Source organism: Mercenaria mercenaria, chromosome 1, assembly GCF_021730395.1.
Source record: "Mercenaria mercenaria strain notata chromosome 1, MADL_Memer_1, whole genome shotgun sequence".
In the NCBI taxonomy this organism is placed as follows: Eukaryota; Metazoa; Mollusca; class Bivalvia; order Venerida; family Veneridae; genus Mercenaria; species Mercenaria mercenaria.
This window is the reverse complement of record NC_069361.1, coordinates 10,836,528-10,864,468: the sequence shown is the minus strand read 5'-3', so window position 1 is coordinate 10,864,468 and position 27,941 is coordinate 10,836,528. Positions and strand designations below refer to the sequence as shown.

The 27,941-nt window shown below is 35.4% G+C and overlaps 1 protein-coding gene across 1 annotated transcript in view; it reads right to left on the bottom strand.

Moving 5' to 3' along the window:
• The window catches only part of LOC123544996 (protein jagged-1b-like), a 70,167-nt gene that overhangs the window by 33,891 nt on the left and 8,335 nt on the right, over positions 1-27,941 (bottom strand). The window contains exons 2-12 of the mRNA XM_045331202.2: positions 12,825-12,876; positions 11,746-11,848; positions 11,316-11,464; positions 11,048-11,108; positions 10,093-10,226; positions 7,519-7,635; positions 6,713-6,826; positions 4,876-5,103; positions 1,619-1,665; positions 945-1,118; positions 301-448 (exon numbers count right to left, since the gene is read on the bottom strand). Coding sequence (XP_045187137.2) covers positions 301-448; positions 945-1,118; positions 1,619-1,665; positions 4,876-5,103; positions 6,713-6,826; positions 7,519-7,635; positions 10,093-10,226; positions 11,048-11,108; positions 11,316-11,464; positions 11,746-11,848; positions 12,825-12,876 — 1,327 coding nt within the window. The remainder of the gene's footprint in view (positions 1-300; positions 449-944; positions 1,119-1,618; positions 1,666-4,875; positions 5,104-6,712; positions 6,827-7,518; positions 7,636-10,092; positions 10,227-11,047; positions 11,109-11,315; positions 11,465-11,745; positions 11,849-12,824; positions 12,877-27,941) is intronic.

Here is a 27,941-nt window from a genome sequence, read left to right as displayed (position 1 = left end):
TTTGTTGGGCACCGACACAATTATAGGTCATATGGCGACTTTCCAGCTTTGATGGGTGAGGAAAACCCCAGGTGCCCCTCCGTGCATTATTTCATCACGAGCGGCCTCCTGGGTATAACCACCGACGTTCCGTAAGCCAGCTGGATGGCTTCTTCACATGAAGAATTCAACGCTCTGGGTGAGGCTCGAACCTACGTCCATGAGGGGCAAGTGATTTGAAGTCAGCGACCTTAACCACTCGGCCACGGAAGCCCCATCTAATCCGCCAAAGAGAAATGTAAGTGTAACACAGTGACTTACTTTGTGCTATTATAGACTTTCTGTGCTGGCAGTTTTTCCCAGTGAAAGGATCTGTGCAATAACAGAAATAATCATCCGTTACGTCATTTGTGACGTAGCACGTGGCTCCATTATAGCATGGATTCGGGCTGCACGGGTCAATATCAATCTGAAACACATGTCGTATATGTTTTAGCCGTTGTTATCTTTTTTATATTTTATTTTATGAAAAGACATTATAATATCGTTGTCAAATGTCAAGCGATCTTTAAAATACAAAACATTTTTCTCTGATTTTAGACGAAACAGTTTTATTTACATTTAACAAATGTCATAAGTTGCCAGTAAGCTTTTGAAATAATGTGTCAAAGATGATTTTATTAAGTAGACCAGAATAAAGGACCTACGTGTACTATTATAACCTAAGCATGGCTGATCACAGATTTTTATACTACTAATAACTAATGTTATCTACAAGAAGATCATTGGAAACATAGTACAAAACCAAGAAATATAAAATTGTTTGCAGAAACCACACGACATATAAAGACTACTGATGTGATGGTTCATTAAAAGAAATGCAAGAAGAGCCTTTGGTAACAGCGGGTCTTTTCTGGAGATAAAACTGTACAAGCTGCTTTTTAATCTAACATTATAACTAGTACCTGGCAGTTGTAGCCGCTATAACCATCGGAACAATGACACGTGTAGCTGGCTATATGATCAATGCAAGTTGCGCCATTATGACATGGACTGCTGTCGCACTCGTGAATTTCGTGCTGGCAGTCCTGACCCTCAAATCCAGGCAGACAAAGACAGTAATATCCATCTACAAGATCCTATAAAAGTAAGACAAGATGTAAGCTGAGTTATGTTAAATAAATCATGCTATAGATTCATTTTATCTACTGTAATATCTATTGTATGAGATACAATAGCAGGCGTAAGTGCAATTGAAAAATAAAACTGAAGTGTCATTAATCTAAGCACTGTCTAGTATTTACACATTGAAGAAATCAGGGGGTTAGTTTGTGTTGATAAATTACAAGAATAAGTTAGTTGTTTATTTAATTTCAGAATCGCAGTACGTGTACAACACGGTTTGTCGATTCTGTAGACTAGAACAAAATCATCAGAAATAAGCGCATGAATGCTTGCTGCTAGAATGACAAGCCAATTCATTTTAGCCAAATAGGTCTTTTAAAGTCCTAATAAATTACTCCCAGGTACCCCCAAATTACCTCCAAATACTCCCTTAATTTCATTTTGAAGCCGACTGTAAATGGCATTTCTGTGCACAATAACTTATTTTAAAGGTCAACAAATATTCAACACTTACGATGCACTTTCCTCCATTATGGCACTGTCCATGACAGTCTTGGACATCTGGAAAAATGTATTGCAAATGTAAAACAAGAATCAGGATATATCGTTTTCATGTGAAATGATGACTATAATTTATGTTGAAACAAATTCTCTATAATTCAAAATGCTAAAACTTTTCCTGCTTGTAGATTTATAATAAATCAACTGATAACAGATGCAGTCGGTATACAGCAAACATCATTAAATACACAACTTTTCCATGCTAATGAAAAGCTATGTTATGTTTTGCAATAAATAAGTACCATTATGAAAACATAACTGCGATCGAAATAATGTTTTCTTCATGGATATTGCTACGAGGTTTTAAAAGACACGGTTTCTATAAAACAGACTTGGCTTAAAGTTATTCCAACATAAAACCAGCTTGATCAAATTACTGTAGAAAGTTCCCTTCAATATCTACGGCGACGTCCGTCCGAAAATATTTTTTCACCATATTTCGCCATGTATATAAAGAACTATGATGCTAAGTACGAGGGTCCTGCAAAAAGGTTCTGTCATTGGGTTCGGATTTCTTAAGTGCTACGTTTTATCAAAATTATTTCTTTTACAAACCTTCAAAGTATTCCCCCTTTCCCAAACACATTTTTGTAACTTTTTTTACCCAATCGCGAAATGCAGATACTTCTTTTGGTATCTGTTTGAGACACTGATAAATGGCGCTGCCAAGAGAACTTCTGGACAAATGCTTTCTTTCCAGAAAGCATTTTCATAAGCCTCGGAAATAAAAAAGTCACAGGGACTTAGGTCTGGTGAATAAGGCGGATGGTTTACAACTTCCACCTTTTCAGAAGCCAAAAATACTGAACAACCTCGCACTTGTAAGAGGAGGCGTTGATATGTATAATATGCGAACTTTTGTGAAACACTTTTTCATCGTACTAAATGTGTAAGAAGTTCGTACAAAAAAAAAAATCTTCGTACGAAATTTTGTGAAACAGGTCCCAGCTTGTCTTGCACGAGAATACCCTTTAATTATTTTACAAGTTACCAGAATAAGGAATCGTTCTACTTTCAGCTTAATTAGGTACCACTAATTTCTAAGTCTCTAAATATATATATTTATGATTGTACAGTTGGTAACTTCTCTAAAGAAATGTCAATAACTGGATTTAAAGTCAACTCTGATTCACTAACATTATTTGGGTCAAATTTCATAAAACCTTGTAGCGTAGTGTACCTGAAGCTTATCTTGAACACAACACATTACAACAGTTCTAACATTTATTTTCTACGAAGAGCAATGCACAGTTACTTATAAATGTTCAGTCTTATTTCATGAATATAATCAATGTTCAATAAGTCTTTTAAAACAGTTCTGTTTACTGATCTATTTAACAACATTTCTTAATTATAAATATATTTCAAACTAGCTTTTAACAATATGCTTATTGAGTTTTAGCTCATGAGAGCGGGAACAAGTCCCGTAGCCCGCCACTTGGGCAGTCTTTTCTGATCACAGAGTGTATTGAGTTTATAAAGGATTATACAGGAAAACACAGCAGACACATTATCTAATTTCCCGGTCACTTAAGGATACCTACAAGTTCAACAAGCCTTAAGCTACTGAAGATTGTCAAATCTTGTCTGACTTGTCAGTTTATGAAATTTACAGTTTTCATCTTCTATAACTTTTAAAATCTTAAACTTCTGAAAGAAATACCCGAAATAAAATACAAAACACCGGAGCATTACACTACAACCTTTGTGTTCTCGTACTTGTGTGTAAATACTTAAAGATGCACCACAGAATAACTGCATTCTTTTGTGTTTCCGCGTGGTAATTATAGACGATGACATTTATTCGGCCAATTCTCGTAATGAAGCTGTATGAAGAATCTTTCGTGTATATAGTTAAGTTGAGACTAGACTTTGATTCTATATTGTAAAATAGTTATTCGTCTATGTTTTTAGGATGATACTGAAAAGACATTGACCGAATAATTTAGCAGATGAAGCTGTAAAAGACATTTATAGGAAGGGCATAAATAGTCCACTTGTCGTCATATCTATACTTGTGTTATTAGAATGCTTTCCATGGCAAAAATAAGTCACTAGGTTGTGGCGGATCTCCAATTATAAGACTCGGTTTTTCAGGATAAAGAGAAGTAAGGTAACGAGTGAAGATATATGAAAATCTAGCATATTACATATATAATTATTATCTTATACAGAAAAATACTACTTCATAATAATGACAAAGTGATAAGCAATTAGACAGAAATTTCTGTAAACTCTTGATATTTCGCAACTCCTCGGATTGCATTACATACTACAGACTACCATCATAGTTGCAATTTTACTATCACTCATAAAAGTCAATGTATGCAGAACACACGTATAAAAATATCAAAAACTTTGTACATCATTTTTAGAAATTATAACTAAATCCGTTGGTGAAACAAAAACACTAAAATGTAGTTACGATCAATATTTGCCGTCACGTTAACAAAATCACATGACAGATCAACATGAAGCTTGGAAGGACGAATTAAATTAACTTTCTTTCTTTTAAATATACGCCAAAAACACGCGACACTATTTTTCTTTCACAATGACATAAATATTCTAACTGAACAATTCACAAACACGTTATTTCTTAATACCGAAAATGTTATAATTATGTGTAAACGTAGACTATCATTAAAATGTTCATTATTTGATTGGTGAACAAGTTCTTGTAATATAGATAATGTCTCAGTTGACAAAGAACCAAATATTTTATCCAATATATTCAAAGATTAATTAAATAATGAGACAGTATGGGGCATGATAGACTTACAAAGTCTGTTGAGATCCAAAAAAAATCTGTAATAATGTTCATTTCTTTTTTCATACTGACACTGATATTTTCTCAGAAAACCATTTTCTCTCTACTCATCTGCACAGTGTCAGAGATAGGAGATATTGTAAATTTTTCAAGAAAGTGCTATTAAAGAGGTTTTTATGGTAGAAATATTTGTTTCGAAGAACTCGAACGACTGCTGCCAGTCCAGAGGCATGAAACTGAACCTAACAATGCACACATGCATTAAGAGTAATGTCCATTCTATCAGCTTATACAAGTATACTCGGAAAGGTGTAAATAGGAATTTACAGAAAAGCAATATTCAGGTTTTCCCTCTACGTACTAAATAAAATTATAGGTAAATGTAAGTAACTCTGATTGTATTTTGATGGCGATAAAATGTTTTGTTTCTGAAAGCTTACTAATATTACAATCTTTTCCAGTCCAACCATTCTGGCATATACACTGGTAGTCTCCTAGCAGATCTTTACAGGTGTGTGCGTGAACACATGGTCGTCCAGTGCATTCATCAGTGTTTAGCTGGCACTGTGGCCCCTGCCAGCCAGATGCACACAGACATTCGAATCCGTTCACGCGGTCAAAACAGGTACCTTGGTTCAAACATGGATCCGACGCGCATTCGTTTATTTCTGAAAAATTAAAGTCTCAAATAAAATATTTTCATTGTTATTGCAGAGACATGACAACGAAATTTTAAAAGGATGTCAAAATAATAAAAAGAACATAATAACTGGTATCAATCATAATACTTTACAATATTGTGTTGTTTTGAACACACACTCCTATTACGATAGTTTTTATATTTGGAAATACAGAAATTGGGTAGGCACTTCACAAAGATGAAAAGTAAGTTTGTCTGGTATTCTACATATTGTGCCACAATCTGATTTGGATTCTTCAAATTAAACACAATACATATAGGTTATTATATTTGTATCGAGAAATATGCACGAGTTCTGCAGCGGAAATATCGAGCGATTTTAGGAGCGCAATATTAATCCGCGAAAGAACGAGTGCATATTTTTCGATGCAAATCTAATAATCTTTTTACACATACTACACTTACAATAATATCAATGATATGACTTTGTTCTTTAGCCTGATTGTCGATAAAGGGCTTTTAATTGCGACGGAATGCATGAAACTGACGTCACAAATGACGTCACGCTCCCGATATGAAATTTGAACGTCAATATGGAAAATGTTGACGTTTCAGGTTCGTCTGTAACTTAATTTACATTATTGTGTTTCCTATCAAGAAAAGCATTATGTGAGGTCTGAAATATAAAGGAATATGTCAGTTTTATCTAAATGTTCACATTTTTAAAATATTTAACAAATGGAAGCATAATGCTAATTCAAGAAGTTAGCTCACGGTGTTTATAGGAACTACCGCAATACATTCAAAACCCAATAAACTCAAAAGTTTACTTTAATCGCAAAATTTTGCAGGAATCAAAATAACTCTTCACAAATCCGTTTCTAAGGCTTGTCATAAATCATCTTTACGCGAGACCGACATCCAAAGACGTGATTATGAGAAACAAAAACAGAAAGGATGACCTTTAGAAATGAACGCCCCGTAATTAGTACCGTTTGTTTTCGCTCTGCTCTTGTGATTTACCTTAAAGTCCAACAGTGTAATAAAGCTTCTAATTTAAGGTCAAAAACAGATAAAGCAAAGAGACAGAGTATGCAAAATGTTCATAGTTAAGTTTAATATCAGCGTTATAAAGGGAGGTAATCAAAACAATAGATTCAATAATTCTTCCTATTAATTTAATTGATTTTTTTATCTAAAAAAAATGCCAAAGATATGAGAAAACAATTGCATGAATCAAAAATGTCATTTGATAAAGATTAATGTATTTTATGTTTATAACAAAAATGTGGCAGCCACGTTAAAGGCCTAAACACATTATGAGCCTTAAAGATGGCGCTTTAAAGCAAATTAAAGCTTTTTATATACTTTATATGTAAATTTAAAGGTACTCGGGAAAGCATTCCTGTCTGAAACGTCTAGAAATCAAATGATGCGATTTAGAAACAGTGAAATTGTTTGAAATCTAGTCTTTGAACGCGTCTTAGACACCTTAGTACATTTTTGTTTCGAATGCACTGAACGCATGATTTAGGCGGAGAATTTTGCTCAGATTACATACTTAATGTTAGCAAAAAGACGAAAAAATAAAAGAAGCACAAATGGAAGAAAACATGAAATTGAAACTACACCCTCACCAAGGTTACACGTGACTCCTGTCCATCCAGGCGCACAGTTACAGATAAAACCATGAGAGGAGTGAAGGCAGGTCCCAGCATGGCTGCATGGACTTGAGGAACATGGATCATCAACTTACACGTGTAAATTGAATATTATTAGACTTGTAATAGATAAAACGTTTTAAATACACTGATGCTCAAATATCCTTGAAGTTATTGAAATGCATGTACATTCTTTAAAGACATACAGTATATTACTCAAATATTATAAATCACAATATAAAAGTATATTGCCGCCCATATAACGAGTTATAAGAGACATATATTACATTTAACATTACTAAACTTTATTTTATTCAAAGAGATACACTGTTTACATACATTTTGTATTGCTAAACACAAGAAGTAACTACGTCTTGTCAGTTCGCTGTCACGTTCAGAGCACCTCTAGAGCGCTTTGATTTAGCTGGAGGCGGGCATTTTAGCCCAGTCGAAATATGAACAGAACGAAAGAATACTAGTTATAGAAATACATTTTCTCTCGTTTTTAAATTAAGTTTTTATAATGATAAGTTATGAGACTATAATTATGGTTACATTTTAGGTCAGTTAGTAATATGTAAGTAAATATTCCACTAAAACACAAATTAATCTTTTTCCTTGGAAAGGATATTTCAGTTAGTTTACTTCTAGCCTGGTCTGTGTAATGTTTAACCTTTATCCTGCTGGCGGCAATTTATTCTGCCTTTGCGACCAGTGCAGACCAAGATCAGCCTGCACATCCGTTAATTATAAGTGTATGTTAAGTCAGATGTTATACTCACCAATTTCACAATTTCTTCCAGAAAAGCCCTTGTTGCAGACACATGTATAATTGTCCGGTTCATTATTTACGCACAATCCATTGTTCAGACATGGTTTGTGACGACAAGTGTTCAAATCTGAAAATACTTAAAAAGTGGTTCACTGCACAAAAACGCTTCAGGGACCAAGTACGGTATGTCAAATTGCTGAAAACATGTCATAATAACATAATACGTTTTATTAAAAGAAGATATAGTGTTTTATTATTGGTGAAGGACAAATTAATGTGCCATCACCCGACATGTATTAAATATAACATAGCATAGCAAGTTCAATCATCCAATTTATTGTCGATATGTTTTCTCATTGGAGTTATTTCTCTTCTCTCTTATATATGACTTGTACGGTTCGGCATTCAGTATTAGATATTACAAGCACAAGACAAATACCATTATCCTGTAGGATGCTTCCCCTGTTTGAGGCACAGTTACTCACAATCATTACCTTTATCCCGTAGGATGCTTCCCCTGTTTGAGGCACAGTTACTCACAATCATTACCTTTATCCCGTAGGATGCTTCCCCTGTTTGAGGCACAGTTACTCACAGTCATTACCTTTATCCCGTAGGATGCTTCCCCTGTTTGAGGCACAGTTACTCACAGTCATTACCTTTATCCCGTAGGATGCTTCCCCTGTTTGAGGCACAGTTACTGACAATCATTACCTTTATCCCGTAGGATGCTTCCCCTGTTTGAGGCACAGTTACTTACAATCATTATCTTTATCTCGTAGGATGCTTCCCCTGTTTGAGGCACAGATACTTGGGTGCTCTCTTTTCAGATTCGTTCAAATGTAACATCTGTGCAGAATTCTGTTAAATGATAACCAAACGGAATATCATCACAAACCGCTGGTCCGGTGAAAAAAAAGTTTCTTAGGTGACTCTCAACCAAATTTTTACAAAGCATTATGCTCTGTTTTCAAAAAAAAAAAACATGCCCGCCAGGTGGTAGTGCTAGATTTCCCTATATGCTTTATGGAAAAGTTTGTAAATCTTCTCCTCTGGAACTGGTTGCCCGATTTTAAAATGCTTTAACAACACCGTTCCCTAAGTTACCCTCTACCAAACTCCTTCAGGTCATCTTGTCTCGTTAAAGCATGGCCTGCAGGTGTCTGAGCTCGTTTTCACTATATGGTTATATTGAAAAATTAGAATATTCTCCTATGAAACCGCTGCTTCGTTAAAAAAATAAATTGACAGTAATGTATCTGTGACCCTCTACCAAATTCCTCCAAGCCATATTGATTTTTTAAACGCCGTAGGATTCTGTATGGAAAATTTTAAAAATCACCTCTGAATCTGCTGGTCCGAATTCAAAATAAGTTCAGGGAAAGGACAACCGTAAGCTAATAAGCTGTTTGTCCAACTCACTTATCACTGTTATTGCAAATTATTCATGTAATGACTTGAATAAATAACGTATGTTAAAATATGTTTAAACCACAATAAGTTCACACGGTGAGCATAGTGACTCACAAGACCCTACCTTTTTCACATAGGATACCCCCTTGATCAAGGCATAGTTGCTCACAAGACCTTGCCTTTGTCACATAGGATATCCCTCTCTTGCTCAAAGCACGGGTACTCACAAGACCTTACCTTTGTCACATAGGATATCCCTCTCTTGCTCAAAGCACGGGTACTCACAAGACCCTACCTTTTTCACATAGGATACCCCCTTGATCAAGGCATAGTTGCTCACAAGACCTTGCCTTTGTCACATAGGATATCCCTCTCTCTCTTGCTCAAAGCACGGGTACTCACAAGACCTTACCTTTGTCATATAGGATATCCCTCTCTTGCTCAAAGCACGGGTACTCACAAGACCCTACCTTTTTCACATAGGATACCCCCTTGATCAAGGCATAGTTGCTCACAAGACCTTGCCTTTGTCACATAGGATATCCCTCTCTTGCTCAAAGCACGCATGGGTACTCACAAGACCTTACCTTTATCACATAGGATATCCCTCTCTTGCTCAAAGCACGGGTACTCACAAGAACTTACCTTTACCACATAGGATACCCCTCTCTTGCTCAAAGCACAGGTACTCACAAGACCTTTCCTTTGTCACATAGGATATCCCTCTCTTGCTCAAAGCACGGGTACTCACAAGACCTTACATTTATCACATAGGATATCCCTCCCTTGCTCAAAGCACGGGTACTCATAAGACCTTACCTTTGTCACATAGGATATCCCTCTCTTGCTCAAAGCACGCACGGGTACTCACAAGACCTTACCTTTATCACATAGGATATCCCCCTCTTGCTCAAAGCACGGGTACTCACAAAACCTTACCTTTATCACATAGGATATCCCTCTCTTGCTCAAAGCACGGGTACTCACAAGACCTTTCCTTTGTCACATAGGATATCCCTCTCTTGCTCAAAGCACGGGTACTCACAAGATCTTACCTTTATCATATAGGATATCCCTCTCTTGCTTAAAGCACGGGTACTCACAAGACCTTACCTTTGTCACATAGGATATCCCTCTCTTGCTCAAAGCACGGGTACTCACAAGACCTTACCTTTGTCACATAGGATGCCGCCCCAGTTTAGGTCACAATCACACGTCCAAGGGGAATCTTTACATGTACCGTGTTTACACCCGGGATATGGTATACATCTGTCACACAATGGGCCCTGCCAGCCAAACCCACACCTGCAAGCATTCAAATTTAAGTCCAATCCTATCTTTTTATCTCAAAATTCCAGGTTTTCAGTAATAATAGCATGACTTTTAGTGTGACCGACTGAGGCATGTACAGTGTTTGGCCTTTTTTATATCTTAAACAGAATGTGATGGCAATCGAGTTTTCGACCAGCTAAAACTGTTCACTGTATTTAAAACTGTTTTCATTCCCACTGCCATGACACCCTCATATTGTTGTCATGTCGGTTTGTTGTTGTTATGACTGGGGAGTCATTCTGTCTCCTCGCCAACTTTTCATTTTGTTGTTCTGCTGTTGCAACGTGGTTGAAAGACAATACTTCGAGATTATAAATTCTTTCACTGGTCAATGGTGCGGATGTTAATATTTGGCTCGAGGCTGTTTAGGCGGTAACAAGGCTCTGCCGAGATACCGAGTTTACAATTACCCAAAAGCCAGATATTCTCATGTACAATTACAACCAGTGATAGAATCTTATTCTTGCATGTCATATTCAACAAATAAGAGTGAAAACAAAATGAAACAAATGAATATTTAACATAGCGCGGGAACTGTCATAAAGTACGTCATGACGTTATAAGTAATAGTTCCACTTTCGTTCTGCTGTGGTGTGTCTCGTTCATTTGTAAGAACGACACATTTAAAATCAGCGAAATATAATTCTTTTGTTTTGGCAAAACAACGGGACTGCAGAAATCAGTCACGACATAAATAAATGCCCATTTTCAAATTCGCACCGTGATCTTTTGTTTCGTCTAGGGAAACAATTACCCTGAAAATATAATACATCCAGACACATCAGAGCACTTACCTGCATTCGCCGGGTCGATCACAGGATCCGTGGATTGCATGACATCCCGTCTTACAAATGGCTATAAAAGGAATGCAGTCTTCAAAATAATAAATCAGAAATTAATTAAAAAGAAATTCGACATCAATATATAATATTTCAATATTTCCATTAATTTTCATTATTATCTATGATTACTTATATTACTACTATTTTATCTAACTTGAATACACCAAAGTTTCCATTTAAATTTCTCTTCTGTTACCATCCATTCTTGACGTATAGTTACCAATATCACATTCTGAGCCGAGCCAGCCTTGCAAGCACACGTTGTCGCCATTTACATTGCAAGTGTAATGTCCGAGACGATCATTCCTAGGACGACAGAACTTCGAGCACGTGGTATTGTAGTAATGTTCGTCACACTTTACACGTATCCTGTGCAGTAATGGTTTAGAAAACAGTGTAAGTATTTGGATAAAACTCCTTGGTTTATAGATTAATATAGAAAAAAAATCACTTGACATGAATAAAATTTTATGTTCTTGATATAATGATGCAGTTGTACTAGAAATTAGGATGAAAATGTTGAGAATGACCGAGTTCATTTCTTGAAATATGATTATGTTTTTGGCCAAAGCCATACTCAGTAATTCAAACAGACAGAAACACACAGTGGCCCTTAAGAGCTATTCGAGGAATATTAAAGTGTAGATTACCTGTAGACAAGTGTGGCAGTCGGTCCGTTATGTGTGAGTGTGTGCCAGGATGGACCGGGTAAAATGATACCCGAGTGTGCGGATCTTTCAATCACCCGCTCAGCTGAAACAATCGACCATATTTAAATAACTATGTTCATACGTATTTTACGTTGATAACAGATTTATTTTATAATATAATATGAGTTAACCTGACAACTTGTTTTTAAGAAAGAGCGATAACGTTAGTTCTGTGCTTGAATTTACTGAGAAATTTACTTAGAACAACATAGTTAGTGTACATAAAACAATAGTGCGTGTGCAGGAAAAAGTGTTAGTTTGTGCCTTTGTATCTTTATCATCTTTATGACAGTTTTACACTTGCACAAATTTTGTCTTAATTATGGTAACGTTCAAGAATAAAACGAGAATCAATGTGTTGTTTTGTAAACAGTGTAGAGGCAATTTGTTAGGAGCATACAGAAACATCAAAGGAATGTGAATGCGTCTGTAGGCTAAATCAATTGGAATCTGCATGCAACAGGCAAGAACTAAACTTTGTCCTGCAGACACTGAAATCACCGGCAAGGCAATAAATCACCCACAACGACCAATAACCACCAGAAAACATCGGAAAGTAATCTAGCAAGGAGTTAATGTTAGCACGCGATGTGACGCCTCATTTCACCGTATCATGTGTACACGTAACGAAGAATATTTTGTCGTTTTTTATTATTTTTAAGGTTGATATATGCATTTATGTAGATGAAAATGGCCATGACAATGGTCCAATCACCTGTCTTCCGGGGAAGAAATAATTAGACATTGATTTGCCATTGGTGACATCATCAATCATATTGTGTTTATCTTTCAGGATAATTGCAATTTCCTATAAGACCTGAATGCACAAATATTGATTAGAGCATTACGGGCTATTAAATATATACTGTTGAAGTTTCGCTTTCAACTGCATAATGAGCGATTTTATCAGATAATTAGCTTTCAAGAAAATATGCAGCTATTTCTGCTGGGTATTTTCCTCCTTCTCTGTGAGATACCATTTACACGAAATAATACCTGTATAATTTAATTGAACGTACCTGAATATCGTTGTCTTTTATCAAAGGCTGTGACGATGATGGTATATGATCTCTGAAAATAAAAAGGGAACTTTCTGTTATGGAAGCAGCGGATATTTTTTAACGTAAAAATGAATGAAAAAAATACCGTTCATCATGAAATCAAAGAGCGACATCACGGCTACAACATCGTTGTATAAATATTGATAAAATGAGGCCACGCCAAACTGGTCTTCTGTTTGTCGGATTTCTTCTATCTAAATGTGACTGGGGCACGATGGAAGATGAATTAAAAAGTGCCCATTTCTCATTGAAATGGTCCAGTATATTTTCCCTTTGTGCTCTGTTTCTGATAGTATACCTAGGGGTATGAACAGTGGCATTTTCTTTCTGATCTGGTGCCATTGAATCAAACAGGGGCAACCGTTGTTTATCGCAAAATATACAGAGCTTGATTTTCTTCTTTGTTTCACTGGAAATCAAATCGAGCCATGTTAGAATGTAATACTAACTGTTTATTATTGTACAACGCCGCTGAATATGTTTTATATGTAGAAGTAGGCGTTTAACCAAATAAACAAGTTTCAAGTTTCGAGGAGTTTGGGCACCGTTTTCCAACCGTTTGCAGTAACACTCAATTATAACCTTGCTGACTGGGAGCAAATATTAAATATTTCTTCTAGAGTGTCATAACTCATTAACTGCCATTTCGTCATGTTCTTTTCAAATACTTTGCTAAAAAATGTAATAATACTCATCAACAGAAAGAACTCAAAGGATGGTATAACGAGCTTTTTTCTAAGATATATTCAATAAATCATGTTTAGAAACCATTTAGAAAGCGTATTTTCCCTCAACTGTAAAGTCATTCATCACCAAGGTCAGTTTGCTTTTAAATTATAAATGTTATGAGGGAAGATGTATTAGGATTAATGTCTTAGATTTAACAAGAGCTGTCTCCGTAGGATGACACATGCCCCCGATGGCACTTTGAATGAATAGTTATGGCCGATGTTAAGAGTTTAGGACCTTTGACCTACGGAGCTGGGTCTTGCGCGCGACACATCGTCTTACTGTGTCACACATTCATGCATAGTTATCTTAAAATCCATGCATGAATGACAAAGATATGGACCGGACATGCCCATTAATGTACTATCATGAAAAATGATCTTTAACGTCTAAGTGTGACCTTGACCTTTGAGCTACGGATCTGGGTCTTGCGCACTGCACGTCGTCTTACTGTGGTACACATTTATGCCAAGTTATTTGAAAATCCATCCATCGATGACAAAGATATGGACCGGACACGCCCATCAATGCACTATTCTTTAACGTCTAAGTGTGACCTTGACCTTTGAGCTACGGACCTTGGTCTTGCGCACTGCATGTCGTCTTACTGTGGTACACATTCATGCCAAGTTATTTGAAAATCCATCCATCGATGACAAAGATATGGACCGGACACGCCCATCAATGCACTATCTTTTAACGTCTAAGTGTGACCTTGACCTTTGAGCTACGGACCTGGGTCTTGCGCACTGCACGTCGTCTTACTGTGGTACACATTCATGCCAAGTTATTTGAAAATCCATCCATCGATGACAAAGATATGGACCGGACACGCCCATCAATGCACTATCCTTTAACGTCTAAGTGTGACCTTGACCTTTGAGCTACGGACCTGGGTCTTGCGCACTGCACGTCGTCTTACTGTGGTACACATTCATGCCAAGTTATTTGAAAATCCATCCATCGATGACAAAGATATAGACCGGACACGAAAATTGCGGACGGACCGACAGACTGACAGACTGACAGACCGACAGACAGACAGACGGTTCAAAAACTATATGCCTCCCTTCGGGGGCATAAAAACTTTTAATCTAATTCTCTTTTCTGGTTACCTGAATTAGTGATACATTTTGTATTCTGTTTAAGATAGATATAAACAGATATAGATTTGTTCAGTATAATGAGTTGTTTTTGTTTTATTTGGCATGTAATATAAGAATAGGAGTTTTTAACTGAATAAAGTGATTGGTGTTGAAGTTTTGAATAAAAGTAATATAGATCTACGTTCTTATTATTGGTACCTCAAGTTCTAGCTGTAGTCTTGCATATGTGACACCATGACAACACATTCGTTTCTGATTGAAGTAACTTATACTAGATTCTACATATAATTGTTTTATCTTTCTACTGTTTCTCTCGCTCCAAAAAAAAAACCAACTCAAAATCACTTTTTGTAGGCCATAGCGTCGAACGCCGAAGTGGCACAATGGGAAAGAAACCCAAGCATAACTGGCAAGTATTTGGCGGATGCCATCAAGGATATAGATATTAATCTTTACTTTCGTATAAGAATCGAAATGATAGATCTAAGATAGTGGTTTTCTCTTGAACCGTCTTTCTTACAACTTTGCAACATTAAAATTTTTAAGTGTATGTTGTGCGTAAACTAGTCGAAATCTTCTTGAGAAAAGACATTGATTAACTTATTTTTACAATGCATGGTATACAGTATCTTCCCCAAACCTTCATCAAGAAGTACATATCTATCATTCCTTTTAAAATTATTGTAAAATGCTGGTCTATGGATTTTTACTCGTGTAACATCAATAGATAAATATGATAATATCAAGGATGTACGTGCGTTGTTTGTTTTTTTTTTTCAGGATATCCGCCATTTTGAAATATGTTTCTTCCAATATTTCTTTCTAACAAAATTTATGCCAACAATATGCTAAAAAATTAAAATATGGCTAATAATGTACCATTTTACCAACCAGATTTCACTAGGTCTAGTTCAAGCTTGATCGTAATGTCAAAGATACAAGGCTGTCTTCAATAATAAAAAAAAATGCGTCTTTCAATTCTGTGGAAGATTATCTTCTTTACCTCAAGTAGTCCTAAACAAGAGTTGCATCATTTTTGGAAAAATAGTTTTGTTCATACTCACAGCATACTATCGCCTTAAGCGTTTGATATGCATCTTTGCAACATTCTGTCTGGCTTTTGTTTTTACCATAAAACACAACAAAAAGTTTATGGAAAATTGTTGGGTGTCAAATAACTACAACAATGATTCTACGAATCTATTTTTGCGGATAATATCCTTTGCATTCTGAACTTCGTGAACATTTCAGCCTTGAACTAACATTCTGGCAGTCATACAAGAATTGCAAAACTATCCTAGATATTTACTACGAGCTACTACACAAAGCTTTTACTGCTGTAAATTGAACGAGAATTTAGATAAAACATGCAAATAAATTGTTAGATAAAACCTTGCACTGAAGAGGATTCTATGAAATTATCATTTACTTTACTGTTAATATATTTGCACACGCAGCGTTTTAACTGAATTAAAGACCATTTTCAATGCTTGTGCAGATTATCATGGGCAATCACTGTCAATCTAGCATAATTTTTTCATCAAATGTAACTTGATGCGTAACAGAAAATGTGCAATGTCGGAGATACAAAAAAGTGAATAGAAGCGTCATAGCAATGACATTTGAGCCGTGCCATGAGAAAACCAACATAGTGGGTTTGCGACCAGCATGGATCCAGACCAGCCTGCGCATCCGCGCAGTCTGGTCAGGATCCATGCTGTTCGCTTTTAAAGCCTACTGGAATTGGAGAAACTGTTAGCGTACAGCATGGATCCTGACCAGACTGCGCGGATGCGCAGGCTGGTCTGGATCCATGCTGGTCGCACACCCACTATGTTGGTTTTCTCATGGCACGGCTCATTTATAACAGTTTTCATATTACATTTTCATCATCTTTGAAAGTGAAATTGTAAAGAAGTAGATCTATAACTTCAACTTTTTAAGATACGAATGAATTTTTCCTGACCTTTTTTATACATAAATTGAGATTATTCATAACGTAATAAATAAAACTCATTCAAATTTTCAATTGCCGTTAGGTTTTCTGGCATGCTGTACAAAGTTGGCACAAGTTTAACCTCTCAGTTTTTCTCTGAAAAAGAGTTAAGCAACTCTCGAAAAATTAATTGAATTTTCTCTCAATCCGACGAGAAGTCACCGTGGCGCCCCTATCTGAAAGACACATGTGTGGATATAGAAGAAAATTAATTAAAATGTAATTACGGGTAATCTTTATTGATTACATTCAAATTTATCTTGAAGCTGCACCAACTCGTGATAAAATTCTATCATCACGACCAACAGTTTTGTTGTATTAAAATGAAAATTCAATAAATACTGAGGATTTGTCACCTACATGAGATAAAAAGCAATGCCAGCTATTCTATTATTTTAAGGCCTAGAACCATTTCCCCTTCTTCAAATATGTATAAGGGTGATTTTCTTTTTTAATATAATTTTTCACAGTTATTTTTGGTGAGGTTTCTGTTAACCAGCTGGCACAGGTAAGGTTTTATAGGGCGGAAAATATACCGTAAAGGCTTGTATTTGTGGGTAGAAACTAGGGGTAACATGCATTGATGTCTAGGAATATGATACTTATATTTTTTCCTATTTTCCTATTTTTTGCTATCATACAAAACAAACGAAACTATTGCTCAGTCTAACCGCCAAAACATAAATCTCCGAATGTCATTAAATTTTCATAGCATGTGTTTATCATGTAAACACCATCATATAATTAAATATAGTTTCTTGGAACATCTGATCCTTTATTTGGTTCTTCATTAACACGTATTAACAAAACAACTATCACCAGTGTGTCACATGACCAGTATCCAAGTTCGTGGTGGTTTCAATGTCAGTGCTAGTGTTGAGCGTTATAAATCAATAGTTAGCACTCCAAATATCCGAGCTTGCACAGTAACACCGAAACCCTATCAAATTCTGAGAAATGTTTTTAATATAACTTTTTATTATGTATAGAAGACGAAACCGTTTTATTTCTTTGTAAAATAGGGTGCTAACTTGAGTAAATTCTTATTTCGATGGGTGTGTTAAAATTTAATTACTCTATTACCACTGTTCAGTCATAACATTTATGGAAAGTGCAGATAAAAATGTCAGAAGTTTTCAAGGATCATCTTTTGTCGTGAATACAACACCCACCGTTCCCGTCCCCTACCCGAATGAGAAACGCAAAAACAAATGCTTTAAACACAAATGTTTCTCTTTCAGGGAAGACTGGTAACTAATGTTAGCAGAATTTACGCGCCGGTCCTTTTGCATAACAAGAGTACAAATGTAATTACATGTACTTATACAATATATAGGCATAAAATGGCACTAAAATATTGACGAAATCATATCAGATGGTTGTATCTTTTTATTATTTTTGGAAAGTACTTCTTTATTTTATTTAAGTCTCTTCTATGTACTATACAAATCGGTATATAGCCATACTTATATCAGAATCATAAGAGACTTATCACAGATAAAAATCATACTTATTACAGGAATATATACATGTTGAAAAAAAAATGAGGAGCAGTTGTTAATATTGATTAAAAATAAAAGGAGGATTTATATTTGAAAAAGCAACGACTTTTACAGCTTATAAAAGAGGAGAATAACTTTTACCAACCTCAATATTTATACAAAACTTCAAATTAATTTCAGTACATGGATTGGAGGTTATATCTACCTAACAGTACAGAAATGTCATAAAATCGGATACTTTTTACATTATATTATATAGCGAATAAGATAGCATTTCATGGATCATCTGGCGTCACTTTAAGTAATTTATCTGAAATGATGTTGGAAACTGGCGAGAAAACTAAATTGTTGAATTTAACAAATGTTTTGTGAAACGATATAACGAATATCAGATTTACTTCTTTAATGAGCCGCGCCATGAGAAAACCAACAAATTGCATTTGCGACCAGCATGGATCCAGACCAGCCTGCAGGATCCATGTTGTTCGCTTTCAAAGCCTATTGCAATTAGAGAAACCTTTAGCGATCAGCATGGATCATGACCAGACTCTGCGGATGCGAAGGCTGGTCTGAATCCATGCAGGTCGCAAATGCACTATGTTGGTTTTCACATGGCGTGGCTCATTTGGAAACTGAAAACAGCGAACAGCATGGATCCTGACCAGACTGGTCTGGATCCATGCTGGTCGCAAATGCACTATGTTGGTTTTCTCATGGCGTGGCTCATTTGGATATATCACCTGGGAACATACCCTTGATCCTGGGTAATTTTTGATAACCCGGCATATGCGTATTTCTTCAAATTGATAGTAGTAATATTTGTCTTAATGCTTATTCTATTACCTATCCGAACGTGTTTCCTCATGCGGTTTATGTAACCTCTGACAATACCTGGCACTGAGGAAATAAATTATAGAAAATATGAGCCGTGCCATGAGAAAATCAACATAGTGGGTGTGCGACCAGCATGGATCCAGACCAGCCTGCGCATCCGCGCAGTCTGGTCAGGATCCATGCTGTTCGCTTTTAAAGCCTATTGGAATTGGAGAAACTGTTAGCGAACGGCATGGATCCTGACCAGACTGCGCGGATGCGCAGGCTGGTCTGGATCCATGCTGGTCGCAAAGCCACTATGTTGGTTTTCTCATGGCGTGGCTCATATGCTTTCTTACAGGTTAAAAATAGCAGCTCGTGGGAAAATAGTAAAATAGTTCTCGTACCTGGAACAAATCAGTACGTCAGCTGTGTATAACATGATTTAGCACAAATATTCTATCCTGGAAGATATTTTCACGTTTAATGTTATATTAAGTTTTTAACATTTTTACGTTCGAAACGAAAATAGATCAAATGAGTGAGTTTTCGAAGAAATTATATTGAACAATAATGCTCAAAATAACGCGCAAAAAGTGTTTTGATAAATCTCTTTCAACTATTAACATTCAGTTATATGTTTTCTTTGCACAAACAATCAAAAGCAAGTCATATTAAAGGGAAAGAAATGCCTGACAACAACTTAATTTTATATGAAAGCCATCCTCAAGCCTTTCATTACGCAGAAAAAAAAATAAAATCGGCCACTGTTGAAAAAGATATGGCAGTTTGAAATTTAAGAAAATGGCTGATCATGTTGGATTTTTTATTTAGCAAATAACCTTTTTAAATGGATTAATTTCATATGTTTCTTGAGTGTAAGATGTAAAACATGGTAATTTCTTTCATCCAGTATAGCCTGAACAAGTAGAGAAATTATTTTATAGAAAAAAAAGTAAATACAGTTCAAACATGTATCCAGAAATTTAATAAATCCGCCATTTTGTTTTTGTTGCCATGGAACCAAAAGGGCCGCCATTTTGAAAAAATATTTAAATGCTCATAACTTTCTCATTTTTATGCCGATTTTGAAAATTCTTTCACTTCTTTAAATGATTTACGAAATCCTGGCAGAAGGTAACATAAGAACAACATTGCCTTCCCTTTAACAAGAAAAACACAATCCTGTCATATCTTGGATATAAATCTATTTGATCGTAATTATATTGGTGATAATTCAATGTTTACATCACCTTATAAATGATATTTACTCGTTAAATAAAAACAAAACAGGAATCTATGAAATTTCTAAAATGGGTAATGGTCGGAAAATGTAGGAATTGGTATTTACTTTCTGTTTTTCCCCGGCATAGTTTCTTAACATGTCTGTCTAAATATCTGATTTATTACAGATACATACTTTTAGTATTATGAACGATGTTGCCAAAACTATGGAGGGGATGTTAGAATGTTCGTGTAACGTAGGCCTATGTTTATTTTATCTCGTACTGAAGTCATCTGCTACTTCAAGTGCCGCGTTATTATGATAAAAGGTAGGCCTATTTCGCATTTTTACACGTGAAAAAATAACAACCTTAGTTTTATTGGAATAAACTGTAAGTTTCCAAATATAACAATATTCTGACATAACATTTAATGCAGTTTGTAAATCATTTTCAGATTCTGCAAATAATACTGTATCGTCTGCATAAAGTAACAAAAATAACTTGAAAACATTTCTGAAATATCATCTAGCAGGTCATTTACATTGTTTGATCATTCCACTAGTCCTGAAAAAAATAGGCATACGTGAGACTGAATCATTCAAGAAAACAGAAAGTAAGATCGATGATAAATTTTCACCTTGTCGTACACCAAAGTGAACTATAACGAAGAAACTTGATAGACCTTGGCTACTCTTTACACAAGATTTGGCTTTATCATATATTGCATATTTAGCCTCAAAGACTTTGTCATTAATGTTATGCTGCAGCAATTCATTCCATAAACACACACGATCGACAGAATCAAACGCTTTCTTGTAATCTACAAAGGCACAATACAAAGGCACAATATAAGAGCAGATTGGTTTGTTTATACTTTAACTTACTCCCCTTAGATTCATAATCACCATTTGCAAAACAGAATTAGCAACAGACGATAAGACAGGTAAGATGATATTTTGTTAAAGTTTAAGTATCAGACGAGCTGTAATAACTTTGAAATGATGTACAAAAAGTTACCCAGAGCAAGCATAGGGTGGACCCAGTTCACCAAAATTTTTCGTCGTTTTCGTTTTCTTTTTTTTTTTTTTTTTCATTTCCCATCCTTTTAGCTCTGATTTTCAACATTTTGATAATAAGCAAATTTCTCGATGCTTGAATTGTTCGACAAACCTGCAAACCTGCTAAACTTCATGTCCTCTTTACCTATCTTAAATTTAATAGAACATCACTTTTTCCAACACCTATTTTTCATGAAAGCTCTATCATAACTTAAAATAATGATGAAAATAAAGAGGGAGTGTAATAGTTAAATACCAGTCAGTTGTGGTCTGCTACCCTAAAATATGCTCATGTCCGCACAATAAACCCCTACTTTCGGTTTCGATCCGCAAAACTTTCAGTGTGGAGTGTAGGCCTATAAACATAAACCATCACATTTCATGCAAACATGATGTATTCTTGCAGTAAAATGTGTGATTACAGCACTTGTGCCATACGAATTTTCGAAAAACAAAACATGGAGAAATAAGGATCTGTTTACTACCGGCTTCTTTCGACTACTTTTCGGCCGAATTACTGGCTTTATTCCTCAAAACGAAGCTTAGAAACATGGGTCGATCGCAATGAAATATTCGACAAAAAGCATAGAATTTCTGAACAAATTTTATTTTGTTTTTGCTATGAACATTTTATACCCCGTAACAACTTAAATAACAAGACAAAATGTACGGAAGCAATATCCAATTGAAAATACACACAAGAATGTGTCTATGTAGATGGATCTTGATACTAAGTTGATAGCGAATTTGAAGCGATGTGAGAAGTTTTTCTCCGGATAGGCTGCTTCCAGTAGCTGGAGGACATAAAAGACCAAAGTTTTATCTTTATCTTGGCTGGTCATTGCAGGTTATCGCTAAATTAGAAAATGGGTCTGCCTCAATGTAATGCTCATTTCAATAACGAGGACGGTATCCGCTCGATTGACAGAAACAACGAGGATGGTACCATGGTACATCGTCAGAGGTATCTTTTTTTCTACACACTGTCTCCGAAAAAATCGATCTAATTTTACTGTGATTCCAGTTTTTGTGAAATGAAAGTAACGGCTATCAATAGAATGACTGCTTTTCATTTTCCTAGCAAAAATTTCCTCATATAATCCGAAATAATACCATCAATCGTGAAAATATATACCATCGCCTTAAAATATCTTCATTTTCGCAGCAAAAAAAACGTATTTTTTTCACAATTATTCAGATTATATTAGATAGATATTTTACATGGATATAGAAAAAAAAATCTAGTTAAGGTATGTTCTTACACATTCAATACTAAAACTGTTCAAATCTTCAGTTAAATACGGTATAATAACCTGTTTAAGGTGTGAATTTCCTGTTCACCAACATGTACATAAATCACACGAGGGCGGTATCGCTCACACGAGTAGGTACCCGAATAACCAGTGTGACTTTTAAAACAGTATTGAAACGATAATTCGAATGATAACCGAAGAGTTGTCATTGGTGAAGATAAATATGCCTGTGGAAATTACTGCAAAACTATTGTCTTTACTCTATTTTTACCATTTTTAAGAAAATTTCATTAAGAACAGAAATGGTGCTATTCTGTCTTTTATTACAGAAATCATTTTACCCCTTAGGTTTTTTACAAGACGATTTTGAAATAAATGCCTGAATCCATCTGTGTAATGTAACTTTAGTACCGGTACGGTGTCAACTTTGTCAGTAAAATTAGACAGATATTTCTCGTTGATCATTTATGCAATAAAATCACGAATTTTTAGCGCTAAGGGCTGACGCGCCAATTTTGTCTTAATTTAGCAACACTGATGACGTATCTTGATTTTCTGTTTATAAAATCTTTACGATAGAAGAAGAATATTTTATTAGACTCTAAACTTTACAGTTTCTGGTCTATAACAATATGCAGTCATTTATACAAATATAAATAAAGGTCAATCTATGATAGATTACTTATTTACATGAAGGTGGATCAATATCTGGTTAGAATCTATCCTTTTCTTTAAACGCTTTCTCCTACACATACAGTAACTAAGCACGTAACATGTTGATATGAGGAATAAACTATATAATGTAGTCCATTTATGATTGTCCGACCAGATTTACACTGCACCAACAAAACTTCTCCAGTGTATATTTAAATATAATTAAATATTTTGAACACCACATTTTACTAATTCTCCTATTATGAGAGGATTATACTTAACCTTTACCCTGCTAAATTTCTAAAATGGACTGGTCTACCATGCAGTACCATTTATAATTCGAAGGGGTGTTCAATGCAAATTTACTGACTGAATAGCAAAACACCATATCAGCCTGCACACGGACGTGCAGACTGATCTTGGTCTGCACTGCTCGCAAGGGCAAAATCCCTTGTAATAGAGATCCATAGTTCTTCAGTAGTTTATGTTTTGCACGTTAGCCTATTTGCAGTAAGCGAACCCATTTAAAACCATCTAACGTTCTGAAAACAAAGAACAAAACATGAAACCTTTGCATGAAATATAAAACTTATGCTTTTAGTTGTTTTAAACGAACAGTTGGAACAGTTGGACCAACGACAACACTTGAAACGTCTGTATCAATTAAAATGGATGTATCATCGGAAACCCGTCAGACAAAAGAATTCTTGCGAAGTGTGCTGCGAGTCCGGTTTTTTTAGCATTAAGTATGCGTTTGAAATTAAAGCGAATGACTTTACAAATGATCTAACACAGCCTTTCTAGCTGTTATGACAGAGAAAAGTTTTCAGATATTATACTTTGCTGTTGTTTTACCAAATAAGCACTAAACGACGAATGCATTATAATGTAGAAAACATGCATGTTAGAAATAGTTTCACAACTCCCGGAAACGCAGGTCGCAATTAAGAGTAAAATAAAATCAGCAGTTGTCGTATCAAGTTAACTTGTAATAGGAAATGTAATCTCTGGGCTGGAACAATCTGCACATGCTGCCTAGGCGGCTGCATGACGCATTCTAACTAACATTATACACTGGTCATGCGCAATGCAATCTAAGAAAAAAAATATGAAGTAAAACAATTTTTGCCAAAAAAGCTGTTGTTTTGTTTTTAAATAACTCTTCAGACTCAGACATTAGTAGGGTACATAACAAAAATGAATTAATTTTCTTCTGTTTATTTATTTGAACACTATCCTAAAATATTTTGGTTTTATTTCATTAATTGTCAAATGCCTTGGACATTTTACAACATCTACAAATGTAGTGAAGAAATACACTGTACAAATATCTATACAGGCAAGAAAAAACATTCACCTTTAAACTGGAATGGAGGGTATCATGCATTATTGTTATAATATGATTATCGGATTCATAATTAAGATTCACTCATTTCTAACAACAACTGTCCTATATTATTACTGTGCCGAGATTATTCTTGATTTGATGAAATATTAAAATGGGCAAGAAAAACACTTGTTACATTTTGAACAAAGGGAAATAGTCACATCCCTTGTATAAAAACACACGATATCAAATTACTAAGACACATGTCTTCTTAAATCAAACTTTTGTTCTGTTATGCTGTTTTCCCCTCACCTTGTATAGATGTGCATTGGAATTAAAGCCACAATAATTGAAAGCACTACACACTTACAGACTAGAACTTTGTTCCGACTCGCATTTTCTTGGATTTTATTCTCTGTTTATGGGCGCATTTACAGTGTTTGCTTTTTAGAAAATCAACAATTCCAGTTGTGACAGTTTATTGCAACACCTTTATTACAATAACTGTCACCAATCAAATTAATTCAAGTTTTATTATGTCATATTTTACCGCAGAAATCGTTCATATGGCGCGACAAAAGCCATAAACTTTGAAACTGGCATAACCTTAGAACATTTCGTATCAGATTCCATGCAAATTTACGTGGATTTATCTCGACACCTGCATGTCGCCTGATAAGAACGCTAATTAGAAATCGATTACTCTCTTAATGTTGTATTATGTTTATTGACCAAATATAATACAGTACAGGAACTTATTTAATTAGAACCGGATGGGTTTTCTATAGAATATTAATCAAAAACCGATAAGACGTTCATTCGATTTGTGTTGTGTGCATGCCCTTGGCGACATTTTACATTCTTCTCAACGATTGACATTTTATTACGTGTTTTCTTGTTGCGACTACAACAGTTATTAGTAGAGGTGATGTCGCTGCCGTTAACTTTGATTTGTTCCACTACGAATGTAAAAACCTAAAATCATTGCAAACTATACAATTGTACTTTATTGCTAACATAAGGGCAATGTACACGGATACATATAACAAGTCTAAAGCAAATGAGCTTGGCCACAAGTTTTCGTAATATTAATGACGGTCCTCCCCTGAAATAATCAGTTGTATTCAACATATATAAGGTACTAAGTAACTTGTTTTATATGCAGTATTACGAGAGAAGAAGTTGGGCAGTCTCCTCTCCCCCAACTTTGAGTGGCCAGGGCAGCATATGCTTCCTCTCCCTTCAACTTCTGACATAAATTATTGTCCAAGTGTATAATAATAAGTAAAGGGAAAACGTTTTGTTTCTTCTTATCGGTCCCCACTTGCCCCAACCATACTCGCTCCAAAAACTTTGGAATCGCTCCTACACCAGTGGCTTAAATAACACATTCTCAGTCTCGCGAATTGTTTAAAGTAATGCATTACGTTTTCTGAAAGCGTATTTGCGTAAATCTTCGGACGTTTTTTAAAGTTTTATTTCATGTAGAAAATATATAGACCTATACACTTTTGGAAAAGTCTGACTCAGATAGTGTCACGAACTTTTGATATCTGTCTTAAAAGTCATTTTATTGTGGGTTATACCCCCTTGACAAAGCAGTGACACAAATGCCTCATGCAGGGACTAGTATATAAATTGCAGTAAAACTTGTGTGTATAGGTTTACACTTCTCTATAATCCTTATTTAAAACTGATGATGGTGAAGACAATACATTCCCTTTAGTGGCTACCTTTCTGAAGTCATATTGAATGACTAGTTTAGCTTCACGTGTTAGGAATTTTAAAGACCTTTCCAAAACATGTATAATACTTGAGATGGTTTCTAAATAAAACTAGAGATTGATTTTCACGAAAAAAAGACGTATGTCTCCCACCACTTCCACGCAGAAATTGTAAAATGCCACAAATTAAGGATCAGAACTCCAGTGAAAATCCTTAAAACCATAACATTCAAACTATTATGTAACTAGGCTTGGAAGTGGTAACTTCTGTGTGAAGTTTGGTGGAATTCCACCTCCAGTGTGAAGTTTGGTGGAAATTCCAACTAGTGGATCGAAGAAGTAGCACAGATCAAAGAATTTGACAAATCTGAAAATAGTTTAATGTTTGGTGAAATTCAGCCTAAATGTATACAGCAGGTAGTGTTAACCCAAAACTCTGCCGAAAATTACTTAACCGGAACATGCAAATGATATGTATGACTAACCTTTCCACTCTGTAAGGTTTGGTGGAAATATGCTCTATGGTGAAGGAGAAGTTGCCAAAATATAAAATTTTACAAATAAAGGGCCATAGCTCCCCTGAAAATCATTGAACCAGAGCATGCCGATAATATGCGTAGTAAGACTTGGCACTGATCACTCTTGTACGGTTTGGAGGAAATCTGCCCTAATATATAAGAGAAGTGGCTAAATATCATAAAATTTGACGAATCTAGGGCTCAAGATATACACAACAAGGCTTGGCAATGATGCCTTTTGTGAAATTTGGTGTCAATACGTCCAGTGGTCTCGGAGGAGATGCGTGGACAAACTTTGTGACATACAGACGGACAGAGAGAAAGACTGACTGACAGACGAACACAACTAAATCAATATATCTCCCACATGTCCCCCACTGCATGTGGGAGACTTAATAAATAGAGGAAGAGGAAGATGGCCATATATTGCTCACCTGTCGCTTCTTACAGTGCAGCCAGTTGTTTTAACATATAAGAAAGGCAAACGTTCATGATTTCACGCAGTCGAGGGTAAAACGTTTGAAACAAATCACCATATTTGCATTTTCAATATAGGCTTCAAATATAGCAATTCAATAAAGTTAAAAATGAGGAACAAAGATTCTACTTACCGGCCAGAAACTAATTCTCTATACATTTAAGTAAAAGCAGCGTTGGCCTTGAAACCCAAAGGCATGATATTATTTTAGATTTTGACCGGTGCTGTCTGACCTTTTTACAGATTTTTTTTCAATATATCTCTAAATAAAACAAGGCCAATTTTGACCCGAAGGGCAGGATTTGCACTAATTTTGAAGGGAATATCTTGACCTTATCTCTAGGCCTTAAAGTCCTTGACAAAATGATATTTTAAGCGTTTCTTATATAAGCCGATATAAAATGTTGGGTCAATTTTGAACTCTCGGGAATTATTTGAAGGAACTTGGTACATAATGATACATGCCAAATATCTAAGCTCACGGCATTACAACTTTAGACAGCTTTTGCTATATAAGTCTAAATATGTGAACCCAATGGCGTGGTTAGTTACCAAATTAAAAGCATGATTTAAAAGACTTGGTAAAGAATCGCTACACAATATCTAAACTCAGTACAAAAGCAGATCATTAAAGTTTTTCCTATATAAATCTTTGTAAAATAAGTGAACACCAGGGCGGGTTAAATTTCAA